General features: G+C 41.2%; 1 protein-coding gene across 5 annotated transcripts in view; it reads right to left on the bottom strand.

The window, feature by feature from the left end:
• LOC145351787 (transcription factor 7-like 2) overlaps positions 1-13,964 on the bottom strand; it is a 218,583-nt gene extending 204,619 nt beyond the window's left edge. For all 5 annotated transcript variants that reach the window (XM_080201425.1, XM_080201422.1, XM_080201421.1 and 2 more), the window contains exons 1-3: positions 13,770-13,964; positions 13,539-13,605; positions 13,252-13,364 (exon numbers count right to left, since the gene is read on the bottom strand). In XM_080201425.1, the coding sequence (XP_080057551.1) occupies positions 13,252-13,364; positions 13,539-13,605; positions 13,770-13,964 (375 nt within the window). The remainder of the gene's footprint in view (positions 1-13,251; positions 13,365-13,538; positions 13,606-13,769) is intronic.
• Positions 13,965-14,354: the final 390 nt, after the last annotated feature.

Below are 14,354 nucleotides of genomic sequence, written 5' to 3'. Positions count from 1 at the left end.
ATTGGCAATGACTGAAAATGCGTGGCCAACGATGGAAGTCTAATGTTTGCTCCGATTTGGGCACTGGGACTTATTTCCAAATGCCCAATTTTTGCATAACTTGGCATCAAGGTTTGGGGTTTTGATAATCTTTGGGCCTTTTGTGCCATTCAGAGGTTTTGCCCTCCACAGTTGCCATTGTGTCCAACCCTATTGCATTGGAAGCATTGGACAGAACTTGCAAGGCATTGATCTTGCCTGTGCTTCACTCCACAGTATTGGTACAGCGGCTCTGCTGGCCAGTTTGGATATTGTTTTCCCTGGCTTAGTGCCCATGTGTTGCTATTAGCTGGACTGTGGATTGGCTTCTGCACCAAAATTTACTCTATATCCTTAAAATGGCATTGGACACCTGATTAGGATCTTGAAAGGGCCTGATGGCTGCTTTAGGCAGATAAGGCTGCGCCTGGAAATTTCCGCACCCCCCCCCCCGGCCAATGTCTGTTTTGTGCTCAAACATCTGACATGTTGGAACCAATTTCTCTTCCATTATGACCTGAACTTTGCATTCCAGAAGCATACAATTGATAGACCTGGAGTGGACTCGATATGTGCTTCCAGCTGCAATTGGACACGACGGCAATTGCACTCTGACAGCCCAATGCATGTTGAGAAATGCTCAGCACTGCCGGGAAAGGTGAAGAGAGTGGGTGCTGACTGAAGTGAGGGTGAGGGCGGGCATTTACAGCAAGTTCCATGAAGGCTGAAAGCTGTTGCGGAGCTGCTTCAGGGAGCTGCAGTACCGTATAAATGAAATGAGCTCAAAGAAATACTGTAAACCGTGTCCATACTGCAAATTCAAGCACCTGACACAGACTTGATAGGGCTTCAGCCCCCAAACATTGTGTGGGACTTTTCAGCTGCATTCGTCCCTAGACCGGAAAATCCCACCCAAGACCAATGGGCCGTTACATGGTCTGTGTCCCACCCAGCTGCTACAATCCCCATGGCAGGCGGGACAGGAAAACTACACCACCCCCCGCCCCGTCTTCTTTCATTTTACATCATCCCAGATGTTTTATTGCACCCTCGAACATGTTTGTTGTTAAAAACATGCCGAAAGCAGCCGATTGGCCCGGCTGCTAACTGTAAAGCTGGACGGGTCACGTAAAATCACCAATTGCCTCCTTAATAGGTTCCATTGGCCTCTTCATTGCTATGCTTCAGGCTCCTACACAAGCCTGCCGACTAGAATGTTGTGCATGAGCGTGATGACATCAGGGTGTGTGCCCAATATCTTGCACGATTTCACACGCTTTCAGAACAAGTGCACGCCCGTTTGATCAAAATTCTGTTTCATGTAGGCGGCAGTCCAGATCTATGTTTTTATAAATAGGGGAGGTATTTATTTTCAAATCCTCGGAGCTTTACCTTGCAATATTCTACTCAATGTTTTATCAGTAAATTAGCTCAGGTCATTAGAAACGGATTATTCTAAATCCATTTGCATGGTACCTGCTTCCAGTTCAGAAACAGCAGTTCTGTTTCATCTCCAAGGAATAAATTACACAGTAACTGGCAGTCCTTCCACAAAGTTGTGCGCCAAAGAGCTTTGTCGTTTCAGCTCCGTGTCTAACATTATGGTGATTCTTTACACTCTGTCTCATAAGGAAGGAATCAGCAAGGATGGAATTCAGCATTGCATTTTTTTTGAGTGTTAAAATCAGAGACTTTTCCTCCAAGAAAACTGAGAATGTTAAGGGCACTCAAAATATTGGCAGTAGCAAAAGATAAGGCAGCCATTAGTAAGATAGTATTAAATCCATGTGGGTAGAGATAAAAGATAATAAAGGATCAACCACAATAACCAGAGTAGTTCACAGATTAACTAACCATGGCAGGGAGAAAGAGGAAGCAATAGGCTAATAAATTAGGGAAGGCTATAAACAAAGAACATCAAAAACTAATTATGGGTAATTTCAAAAATAATTGGCCAAAACAGGCAGGTAGGGGGATAAAGGAGATAAGGGTTGGCACAATGCTTACAGAGTATAAAAGATTCAACAAGGGTGAATTGACTATTGCATCTTACATTGGGTAGTGATCCAGAATAATTAAGAGAAGAAACAAAGGGAAACATTCAGGCAATAGTGACCATAACAATACACATTAAGACAGTAACTGAGAAGGAGCGTAGGTAATTCAGCCCTTTGAGCCTGCTCTCCCATTCAATCAGACTGTTCTCTTCCTGGTCTCAAATTTACCTCCCTACCTGTTCCCCATATCCCTTTAACCTGAAAAATACCAATCTCCTTCTTGAAACCAATGATTCAGGCTCCACCGCGCTATGGGGCAGCGAGTTTCACAAGTTCACCACCCTCTGCGAGAAGTAGTTCCTCCTCATCTCAGTTTTAAATCTACTGCCTCGCAACTTTTACCTGTGCCCTCCTGTTCCAGATTGCCCCACAAGGGGAAACATTTGGTCTATGCTTGCTTTATCAATCCCTGTTAGTATTTTATATACCTCAATCAGATCCCCTCTCATCCTTTTAAACTCCAGCGAGTATTACGTTTAATCTTCCCTCACACATCAACTCTTTCATCCCTGGAATCAATCTGGTGAACCTCCTCTGAACCGCCTCCAATGCCATCACATTCTTCCTCAAATAGGGAGACCAAAACTGGACACAATGCTCCAGATGTGGTCTCACCAATACCCTTTACAATTGTAACAACACTTCTCTACTTTTATGCTGCAGTCCTTTTGCTATAAATGCTAACATTCCATTTGCCTTTTTTATTACATGCTGTTTCTGCATACTGATGGTCTGCAATTCTTGAACAAAGATACTCAGATCCCTCTGCCTGGACGCTTTTTGAATCTGCTTTCCATTTAGATAATAATTTGCTTTCCTTTTTCTCAGTCAAAATGGATAACCTCACACTTATCCACATTAAACTCTAAGCATAATAAGGCCTGGGGTAATATATTAGAGAAAATACTATTTTGAGAGGCTGAGTGGAAATTGAAAAAAAACAATATCGATAAACAAAAATCATAAGTAATGGGAAATACTCAAATAAGATGTTCAACAGAGTCCAGAAATATATATTGCACTAAAAAAACAAACTAAATAATGATCATTGAATAGAATGATGGAATCCCTACAGAGTAGAAGGAGGCCATTTGGCCCATTGAGCCTGCACCAGCAGTAATCCTACCCAAGCTCTATCCCTGTAACTCACCCATATTTATATTACTCATCCCCCTGACGACACAGACAGTGAACCGAGGTCAGAATTGAACCTGGGTCCCTAGCGCTGTGAGGCAGTAGTACTAACCACTGTACCAACATGCTGCTGGCACATGATGAGGCACCATGGCTGAGTAAAGACATAATGAAAGAATTGAAGGTAGGAAAAGCAGCCTACGTTAAATACATGAATAGCAAGGAAGAGCATTATGAGGGAGAATACTAAAATACTGTGAGGAATTAGTTGGCTAGATAGCTAGAATATGATGCTGAATGATGCTGGCAGGTTCAATCCCCATACTAGCTATGTTAGCTCATGAAGGTCCGCTTCTTCACTTTGTCTCACACTTGTAAAGTGGTCTCACTTGAGCTACATGTAACTAATCGTCTCTCTTTAATGTGGACAATGGCTAATTACCTTAACAAGTTATTAGGAAAGAAGACAAAAACAATTCAGAAGGCAAATAGAAACCATGGAGTTAAATTATCTGGGAACATAAGAGTAAAATATTCTGCAAGCTCATAAATAATAAAACATAGTCAAGATGGGGGTAGGGCAACTAAAAAATGGAAAGGATAAAATAATAGGCATTGATTGGGAAATGGCAAAAAATGTTAAATACTATCCTTTAGTATCTACCAAGGAGACATTTAATGTAGAAATCAGAAACATAAAAAATAAAGTGCTCAAACACAAAAAGGATATAACTCCTGGTTCAGGTGGATTTTAAAAGAATCTACACATCTCAAAAGATTCTTGAGAAAAGATAGGAGGGATACTATTACAGAAGCATAAAAATTTATTAGAAAAAGATATAATGCCAGAGCATTAAGGAATCATAGATCAGTCATTTTAACTTCACTTTGTAGGAAAAAAATATGAAATTCCTTCTAAAGGGGAACCGGTAGATAATTTCCATACCAAAAATATAATGAAAGCAAAATATTGCAGATGCTGGAAATCTGAAATAAAAACAGGAATGCTGGAAAGACTCAGCAGATCTGACAGCATCTGTGCAGGGTCAAAACAGAGTTAACCTTGAGGCTATCTGACTCTTCATCAGAGTTGAAGAAAAGTCATATGAACTGGAAACATTAATTCTGTTCCCCTTTTGACAGATGTCACACCGGCTGAGTCTTTCCACCAAAAATATAATGATGAATAATTAGCGTGGAATTCAAAAGGGAATTGTGTGCAGTCTTGATGTCCTTATCTGAGGAAGGATGTCCTTGCTGCAGAGATAGTACAGCGAAGTTTTACCAGGCTGATTCCTGGGAATAACAGGTCTCTCATATGAGGAGAGACTTACGTTGTTCAGATTATATTCATTGGAGTTTAGAAGAATGAGAGGGGGCCTCATAGAAACTTATAAAATTCTAACAGAGTTAGACAAAGTAGATTCAGAAAGAATACTCCCAGTGGTAGGGGAGTCCAAAACTAGTGGTCATAGTTTGAGGATAAGGGGTAAACCTTTTGGAACTGAGGTGAGGAGAAATTTCTTCATCTAGAGAGTGGCGAATGTGTGGAATTCACTATCACAGAAAGTAGTTAAGGCCAAAACATCTGATTTCAAGAAGAAATTAGACTTAGCTTTTGGGGCTAAAGTGAACAAGAGGTATGGGGGGATCAGGATATTGAAATTGATGATCAGCTATGATCAAAATGGATAGTGAAGCAGGTTTGAAGGGGCAAATGGCCTTCTCCTGCTTTTAGTTTCCATGTTTTGATGAATGTTTTGCTTGACCAGCCTTGTGGATTTCTTTGAAGAGACAACAGAAAGAGGAGACAAAGATAATGTGGTAGATATAAATTACCTCAATTTCTAAAAGGTCGTAGATAAAGTGGCACACCTAATACTAATTAATAAGGTCAGATGATGCAGAGTTAGAGGACAAGTAGAAGAATGGATAGTTGACTGGCCTCAACTGAAAGTGGAGACTAGTTGTCAAGGGAAGCCGTTCAGAGTAGGAGAGACAGAACATAAGAACATAAGAAATAGGAGCAGGAGTAGGCCGTCTAGCCCTTCGAGCCTGCCCTGCCATTCAATAAGACCATGGCTGATCTGAAGTGGATCAGCTCCACTTTCCCGCTTTCTCCCCATAACCCTTAATTCCCTTGTCTATCAGAAATCTATCTACCCGTGACTTAAATATATTCAGCGAGGTAGCCTCCACCACTTCAATGGGCAGAGAATTCCAGAGGTTCACCACCCTTTGAGTGAAGAAGTTCCTCCTCAACTCTGTTCTAAACTACCCCCCCCCCCTTATTTTGAGGCTGTGCCCTCTAGTTCTGCTATCCTTTCTAAGCAGGAAGAATCTCTCTACCAAGTAAATGCAGTCACAAAAGGATTAATGCTGGGATGACTGTTGTTCATATTTTATAACAACAATTTAGACTTCAGAAAAAAAAGTACAATTTCTAAATTGCCCATGGCTCTAAATTGAGGTGGATAGTCAATACTGAGGAGGAGGGCATCAAATTACAAGAAGGTATTTAGCAAACTTACAGAGCGGGCATGTAATTATAGATAAATGTGAGGTATTTACATTTTGGCAAGAAAAATAAGGAGGTTGCATATTAGTTAGAAAAGAAGAATCTAAATGGGGTAGACCAGTAAGTAGATCTACGAGTATGAATACACAAATCTCAGGAAGTAGTGACAGGTTAACAAGGCCATTAAAAAAAAGCAAACCAAGATTCAGTTTTACTTCTATAGTGTTGGAATTGGAAAGTAGAGAAGTTGTTCTAATTTTGTATTGAGCCTTGGTTAAATTATACTTGGATCACAGTGCGTAGTTCTGGTGGCAGTTTTATACAAAAGACATAGAGGTGCTGGAGAGGACCCTCCCCAAAAAAATATAAAGGAGGCACAAGACACTTACTCCTGCTTATATGTAAGCGCACAAACACTGGCAAACCACCAATTCCACATTAAAGCTGGCAATCTTCTACATGAGCCTAGGCAGTGAGTTTAGACAGGTCAGCTAGCTGTGGAAAGCTCCACACCCAATGCATGCACTTGTTCTCTCTCTGGCCACAGCGGCTGAACAACGTTAAGAACAGGAACTGTGGCTGATATTCCTCTTCCCCCCCAAAAACATTAAAAAGACTGAAAAAAGAGAAGCCTTCAATCTATATAGTGGTTTTCACACCCACTGAATATTTCAAAGTGCTTTACTGCCAGTGAAGTACTTCTGAAGCATGGGCACTGTTATAGTATACTGGGGTTCATTGCAGGGCATTTCTTGGAACGGTTTACTTAGTACTTGTGTAAAAATATTGTTTATTAACACCTCACTTTTCTCAGAGTACACTTTATAACACATGCTTCTCTAGATTGATGAGATAGATGTGCTTCAATCTCTTTAGCTTGGAGTGGGGGTGGGGGAAGAAAGTGGCAATGAGGTGATGGGTTTAATGGTGAAGTCACTTAGGCCCAGGCTATTGCTTTGGGGACATAGGCTCAAATCCCTCTATGGCAGCTGGCGGAATTCAAATTCAATTAAATATTTGGAAGGTAAAGTAATGGTAACCATGGTGACTGTTATTGATTGTTGGGAAAAACCATCTGGTTTACTAATCTCCTTTAGGGAAGGAAATCCTTACCCAGTTTACATGATTCCAGAGCCATAGCAATGTGTTTGACTCTTGAACTGACCTCTGAAATAGGCCAGTAAGCCATCCAGTTCAAGGACAGCTAGGGATAGGAGACAACCCCATCCTATGAAAGAAGAAAAGGTGATGTGGAACAGATTTCTTGCAGTATACAGTTGTTAAAAGCATTTCAGGTTCACATAATTGGACCATATTATGCTCTGATATGCTATGGGGGAGGCAAGCTTTTTAAATGTTTAAACAGTCATCACTGCTGTTTTTGTTGCAGTGGATAGGGATTTGTGATTTTTTATTCATTCAGGGCATCGTTAGTTAGGCTACCATTTATTGCCCACGCTTAATTGCCCTTGAGAGGATGGTGGCCAGCCACCTTCTTGGACGACTGCAGTCCATCTGTTGTAGGAACACCCACACTGCTGTTAGGGACAATGTTCCAGGATTTTGACCCAGCCTTAATGAAGGAACAGCAATATAGTTCCAAGTCAGGGAGGGTCGTGGCTTGGAGGGAAACTGGCAGGTGATGGCGTTCTATGCATCTGCTGCCCTTGTCCTTCTATGTGATAGAAGTTGTGGATTTAGAAGGTGCTGTTGAAGGAGCCTTGGTGAGTTGATAGAAAATTACTTTACAAAGTAAAGCAATTTAGTGATAAACATATTCACATATGGTATAGGAGTCATTGGTTACTACATAGATATCCCAAGCTCAATCACTCACTCACAGTGTAGTTGTCCCAATGAACTGCCAGGCAGTCTTCATCTCTATAACATAGGGTAAGTCCAGGCAGGTCAAAGTGCTCACACAAGATGCAAAGCGGTCAATACTTCATTTAAACTATTTCCACCATACTTAGCTAATTTGTCTAACAAAATAAACTAACCTCAACTGCACTCAAAATTCCCAGTCCCAATTTTGTGCCAAGCACAAATCCTCTACTCAGTTTGATTTTCAATGCCTTCATGAAACAAAGATCAGGCAATTTTATTTTTAGTTAGGAAGGAAAAGATCTAGTGAAACCATGTAGTTTTTAGCTACCTTTCAAAATAGATGCCAAGCTCCTGACAGTAGTCGCACAAGATTATCAAATCAACTTCACAATGCCAATGTTGTGCTGCTGTAAACATATTGGAGGGGAAACTGAGCCTGGTTTTATTAGTTTTACAGAGAAACGTAGCAAAATCAGACTAAGTTCTCTAGTATTGGATTGAATACATTTCATTTGCCCAGGATGCTTTCCTGAAACGCATCACATGGCACATAAATATTTAATCAGGTCCCGATGTAAAATTGGACAAAAACCCAGGTGGAACATGTTCTGCACATGCTTAGCTCAGTTTGTTCAGGTCAATGGTGTCACAGCCAGTGGCCCTTAAAGGGACAGCCAGAGGCTACAGAAGAAGCGGCAAGTTTTCCAAGTATATTAATGTGGATTCAGGCAAAGTAGGTGCACTGATCCTGTGTTTACATTAACATTGCAGATCTCTGCCATCCAATGCTCACCTCCCACCTCAGGACTTAGTTATGGGCCATGTTAGTATCCAAGCTTGCTGAATTTTGGGAAGTCTGGACCAGTCAGCAGTTGTAGACACTCCATAGACAGATAGGGCCTAAAGCCCAGTTTGAGGCTGACCTTCTTTGGAAAGACGTTGGGGAGACGGGGGAGCGAGGGTGATAGCGGCACTCCAAGGGGAACACTTTGGATTGTTCCTATGCATCCTTCTGCCTATTTGCATAGTTGTCCAGTTTAAATGTCAGGAACTAGGATCTGTCGGCCCTCAATCTGAGGTGACAAGCAGCAGAGAAGACTTATGCAAGGAGTAAAAATCACCGTCAACAACTCACCAGTACCCCACCATTTACTTATGGCAGTGAATTATTAATGGGTAAAATCTTAGGTTTTTTTGGTGAATAGTTGGCAAAAATACTTCAGCGCTGGAAAAAAAAATCTTTTTCTGTTTATTTTCACCCAGCAACATGTATCCCTAGGCCAGTTACATCATGCATCTAAAGCTCAACGTTCTTTGTAGAAAAAAAGAGGCCTTCACCTCAATCTTAATAAAAACAATCTCTGCTAGACCAGTGCAATGATTCAGTTGCACCAGTTATCCTTACCTCCCCTTTCAGTGATATTGACAATTTAGTGTCAATTTGCACAAACTCACCCTACTTTGTGCTGGGAGTTCACATCCATTAGGAATGAATCAAACTGTCTCAAACACCAAATGCCAAAAGAAAAAAGTCTGCGTGGCGTACCTCAGTATATTCACTCATTCATTCATGTGTGCTCTGTCTAAAGGCAGGTCTTTGGGTCATTATCTGCTGATCCTTCATCCTGATCCATTTCCTTGTCAGTTTTTGTCAGTGGTGGATGTATTAGTACAATTATATTAAATAACTGTATACATTTTAAATCATGTCTAATAAATATATTTTGAACATTGTTCAATTTGTTGTAAAAGAACAAGTATCAGTATGCTTATGGGAGGCAAGATACTGATGGAGCCTTGTCTATAAGTGGCTACTAGGCCACTTTCATCAGTCTGGACAAAACTGCTTTAGGTCTGCATTGAGGACAAGAGAATGGTTTCAAGTTTGACCTCTTTAGATTTAATTCATAGGAACTGTCATCTGAAACTACAAAAAAATGTATTGTCAACTTGTCCTAACAGGGAACAAAATAGTAGCTTTACAAGTGAATTATAGCGACATCTCACATTCTTTCTCGAGCTAAGGGGTGGCACAGTGGTTAGCACTGCTGCCTCACACCATCAGGGACCCGGGTTCAAATCTGGCCTCGGGTCAGTCACTGTCTTGCGGAGTTTGCAATTCTCCCCATGCCTATGTGGATTTCCTCCAGTTTCCTCCCACAGTCCAAAGATGTGTGCGTTAGGTTGATTGGTCATGTAAATTGACCCTAGTGTTAGGGGATTGGCAGGGTAAATATGTGTGGTTACAGGAATAGGGGTGAGATTGTTGTCGCTGCAGACTCGGGAATAGGTGGGATTATGGTCAATGCAGACTCGATGGACAGAATGGCCTCTTTTTGCACAGCAGGGATTCTATGATTCTAAGCCATGCCATGTGGAGTATGATCATTGCTTTCCACTCTCAGGGGCAGGGTGAGGAGACAGGTGCCAACTCTACCTCAGCCGAAATGGGAATCAAACCCGTGCTGTTGATGTTATTCTTAACTATATACTAGCCACCTAACCAACTGAGCTAACCACCCCCCCGCCCACCACCTTCCTTAACCTCAGTATCAAAATATTTAACAAATGTTGCAATGAAGCAAAGAACTATATAAGACCCAAGGGTGTGATCATTGCTTTCCTTTCTGCTGTCCAACAGTAACTGTTATTTGCTAAATGAATTTAAAAGCATACTGTGATTGCAAGTTACTAATTAATAACACGCAACAGATTTGAAATACAACTTTAATTGTACTCAATCTGTATAAATTAAGTTTGGTAAACTAGTTCTCACATAGGTGGATAACCATATCTGTTTTATATTTTGTGAACAGGCATATGAGCTATGATAGTTTTGCCTTGTTTCAAATGGTATTTTCCTTCATGTAAAGACTGTATCTTGAGACAGTTTCTCACCCCATTGGGGATCATTTTAATCCTTAGAAGGCTAGTATTCGCAGGGAATTCTGGGGTCACCTCAGATGGTCATTTATACAGTAGCAAAAAGGTTTTCAACTGGATCAGCACATTGTTGGACCAAACTGTAATGACAACTCTATTCAACCTTTCCCCCCAAGGTTTATTTTGAAGATAGCACTCACTTTTCATTTATATTTAGCCATGAACTAAGAGCTGGATCCAAAGACAGGTTTCTAGTCAATCCTGATTCAAGATTCACAGATTGGCGTGATCAATTGCTTTGTTTTGGTGTAATTTTCAAGATTCAAACAGAGGACTCTGCCATTCTTATTTACCTTGTCACTGCTTCCAGCAATAGAATCACAACCCAAACATAAAGCATGACCGGAACTCTATGGGTTGAGAACAAAAAGTTACACAAAAAATTGTAACACCCCTTTTTATTCTTTAGCTCTGGGGACTTTTTTTTCTTAAATTGTGTTATTTCTGCGGAAATTTGCTTTGTGAAGCTTCTGGGGCTGATGGTGTGAGGGAATAATATTAACCGTGCATAACCGAGACATGGAAAGTTAAACTTGTGCCTGTGCCTACTAACAGTAACCCAACTTTTTTTGCTCTATCGAACTTAATATCTCATCTAAAAACAAGTTCCCATGACTGTATCTCCAGTGTTCACTGTTCACACCAAAATATTTACCAAAACACAAAACAGAAATAAGCCAAACAAAGAAGGCAAATTATTCACATTTCTTTGTTTAACTATTTGATTTTTTTTAATTATTTGATTCGAAGAAGGAGCACTGGCAATGAGACTACCTCAGGAATAACATTTCTGACATCTCGTGCCTGTCAGTCTATGCAGATTGAGCAGGGTGCCCAAGTCATAGAAGCTCTGAGACCGTAAGCAGTTTATTAAACAGTATTGCCTTTTTTTTCCCCCAACGGTGCCTGTGTTATATTACTAAGCCAACAAGAAAGCTTCTGTCTGATCTGATATCACCCCCCACCCCACCTGCTCACTGCCCCACCAGCCCTCAAGCAAATCTATCTTGACTGAAAAGATTTCCATTTGGTTCCACAGTAAGAGAGAGAGAGAGAAAAAACGACCACTCAAACCACATTGCACAACAACAGTACGAGACACAAAGCACAACAACACATTGTCAAAGGTTTGAGCTTCTGGATGGAAATGCTCAAGAGGACATTTATCTGATATCAGATAAGCAAAGGTTTTTGTTTTTTTATATATGTATATAAAGGAAAATGGGCAGCTGCTGGTACCTGTTCTTGTCATGCAAGATTATAGCACAAAAGCTGTGTCTCCCACAAGTGTTTGCAGCTTGATGGTGTGCAGGCTTCATAATCCTTTCTATCAATGAGATGATTCGGTGGGCAAAAAAAAGTCAGACAGGGCTCTACGACACTTTATAAAAGGTCTTGCCTCACCTAGTGATCATGCACACACGTATGTGTAATGTGTTTTTATCTTTTTTTAAAAAAAACTGACTTATTTTGTTATTCTTCAAAAAACGGCTTCCTTTCCAGACACTGACGTTTTTGTCAACTTCCAAGTACTTTAGTCTCTTGTACTGAATTACTCAGAAAAATGCGGATTCCTTGATTTAAATGTTGACACATCAAGAGAGCAGCCTGATGGGACATGACTTTGAAATGCAAATAATTTCAGTCAAGAACATCTTAACAGCCGCTTGAGCTGAGTGGCGATGATTTCTACTATTTCTTTCTGTGCCACATTCTTATTGTACGTAGGATTTGTTTTATTAATAAAAGGATATCACTTCAAAAAAAATTCGGTTTACCTTCTCTACTTTTGAAATGTGTTTAAATACCACTGAGGTTCGATATTGGGAAACAATTATTCAGAAGTCTCATTGTTTACAATACTCTAAAATCAACAGAAGAGGAACATTGTTTATTTTCAGGCATGAGCAAGTTTCACTTTACACCAGGAAAGTGATGGAACAAAATAAGAAATTACACAGCCCCCTCCCCGCCTTCCTCATTTGTTTTTTTTTCAAGTTTCCAACTGTTGTGAATGTATTGCGGGTTTTTTTTCTCTGAATGACCTCTTCTTTATTTTCACAGTAACTTCACTGCAGTTTACTTGTGACACTAATAAATAAACTGAAACAAGAACTTATTCCATCACTTGTTCTCGAACAAGTGTTCGGCCTGTTGCAGAAGAAGGCTTAGCAACTTTTGAGAAAATCGAAACTATTGTGATGTTGTCTTTAAAACAATTAAGGATTAGGAGCAAGGGATCGACCCCAAAAATTAATTGTCATTTCCTCTCCCTCTTCCTCCCCCTCCCGCCCCAGACACCACAACTACGAATTGACCACTTGTAGCTGACAGCCCTCCAGTATTTGTTTACTCACACTGTCCAAATGAGCAAACACCAACCCAGCAAATGATGACTACCCTTCACCAGGCGGCAACCACAAGAGATACATTTATCCTATTCTGACTGGTTTGCAGCGTGTAGAATCAAACAACTTGACTAGGAAAGATTCCCTGAGTCTCAGCAAGGTTTTGGAGCAAACAAGGAGACGTTTAAACGATCAGCAGGTCAAAAAAAAGACCCTTCCCACCTCAACGCAGACATTGAAATTAGCTGCTTTTGTGAGTGAGCCGATGACTGGTTGGTGATGAACATTTATTTCCTGCAATAATCACTAATTCTTCCCCTCCCCGCCTCCCAAGAAAAATAAGCCTGAAATAATAAGCGAGGGATGTACAATTCCTGCAACAATGCACAGCGTGACAAGGACTTACAGATGGAGAGAGGGATCCATTGGGCAGGTAGGGGTCTTGGAGCATCAGAAAGTGGGGATACCCCGAGTAGGCAGTCCCTTTGAAAGTACCACCATCTTGACGCTGCTTTATAACTGCATGAGAGAGCCAGAGGGAGAGGAGGGAAAAAAAAGTTTTAATGGCTTGTTATTGACATTCACAAACTTTTGTTGTAAAACGACTGGCGAATAAAGTGGATGAATGAATCAAAGGATGGTGGGTCTATATACAGCAACAACAAAAAGAAACAAATGCAAGCAAGCCCCTACCGTCATCGATGTGACCTCTGGATTTGTCCTGGTAAATTCTTTGATTGTCCTGTGAGCGTCTAATCGCCTGTTTCGAGGAGTTGGGGAGGGGAGTTGGGGGGGGGGGGTAATCATGTAAAAGAAGAATATGTATGAGATGAGAATGACTGTGTTATAGGCACACGTGTGTGTGTATTTCTTAATAGACTGCAAATTCATGGATTGGAGCAAAGATCAAACTCTAGCACTCACCCCTGGGTCGGATGCAGGATTCACGTTCTGGTTAGTCTCCGACTCGTTAACTAACGATGACTTCACGTCTGCTAAGTCCCTCTCTGTGAGAGTGTTCTCGGAGATTTTCTCCTCCTGTTCCCCTTCGTCCTTGAAGGAAATCATTTCGTCGTTGGCCCCCAGATCATCCCCTCCACCGCTGTTCAGCTGCGGCATTTTTCCTTAGGATATCACCCCCCCTCTCTTCCCTCCTCTTGCCCCCCCACCCCACCCCCCCAAGTCACCCCACCCCCTCCCTACTTCACCCCCCTTAAACCTCTCCACTCCTTCACTTCGCACTATCCAAAGTTATTGACCAGGACTTGCGCCGCTTGCTGTATGCTACCCAATTAATGCAATATAAAGTTGCAGTCAGTTGGAGCAGGAGAGAGAGAGAGAGAGAAAAGATCTCAGTGAAAGTACGGCTGCAGAGAGAGAAAAAAAGATCTGAAGCAGTTTGTGTTTTAGGACCAAGGCGACGGCTCAACATCAAAGCGTACCGCCTTTTGATTGACAGCCTTATTGACGGGAGGGGGATTCAATTGTTTCATCAACGAAACACTTTTA

This window comes from Carcharhinus amblyrhynchos, chromosome 13 (genome assembly GCF_965287045.1).
Source record: "Carcharhinus amblyrhynchos chromosome 13, sCarAmb.v2.hapA, whole genome shotgun sequence".
Classification (NCBI taxonomy): Eukaryota; Metazoa; Chordata; class Chondrichthyes; order Carcharhiniformes; family Carcharhinidae; genus Carcharhinus; species Carcharhinus amblyrhynchos.
This window is presented reverse-complemented; position numbering and strand designations above follow the sequence as displayed.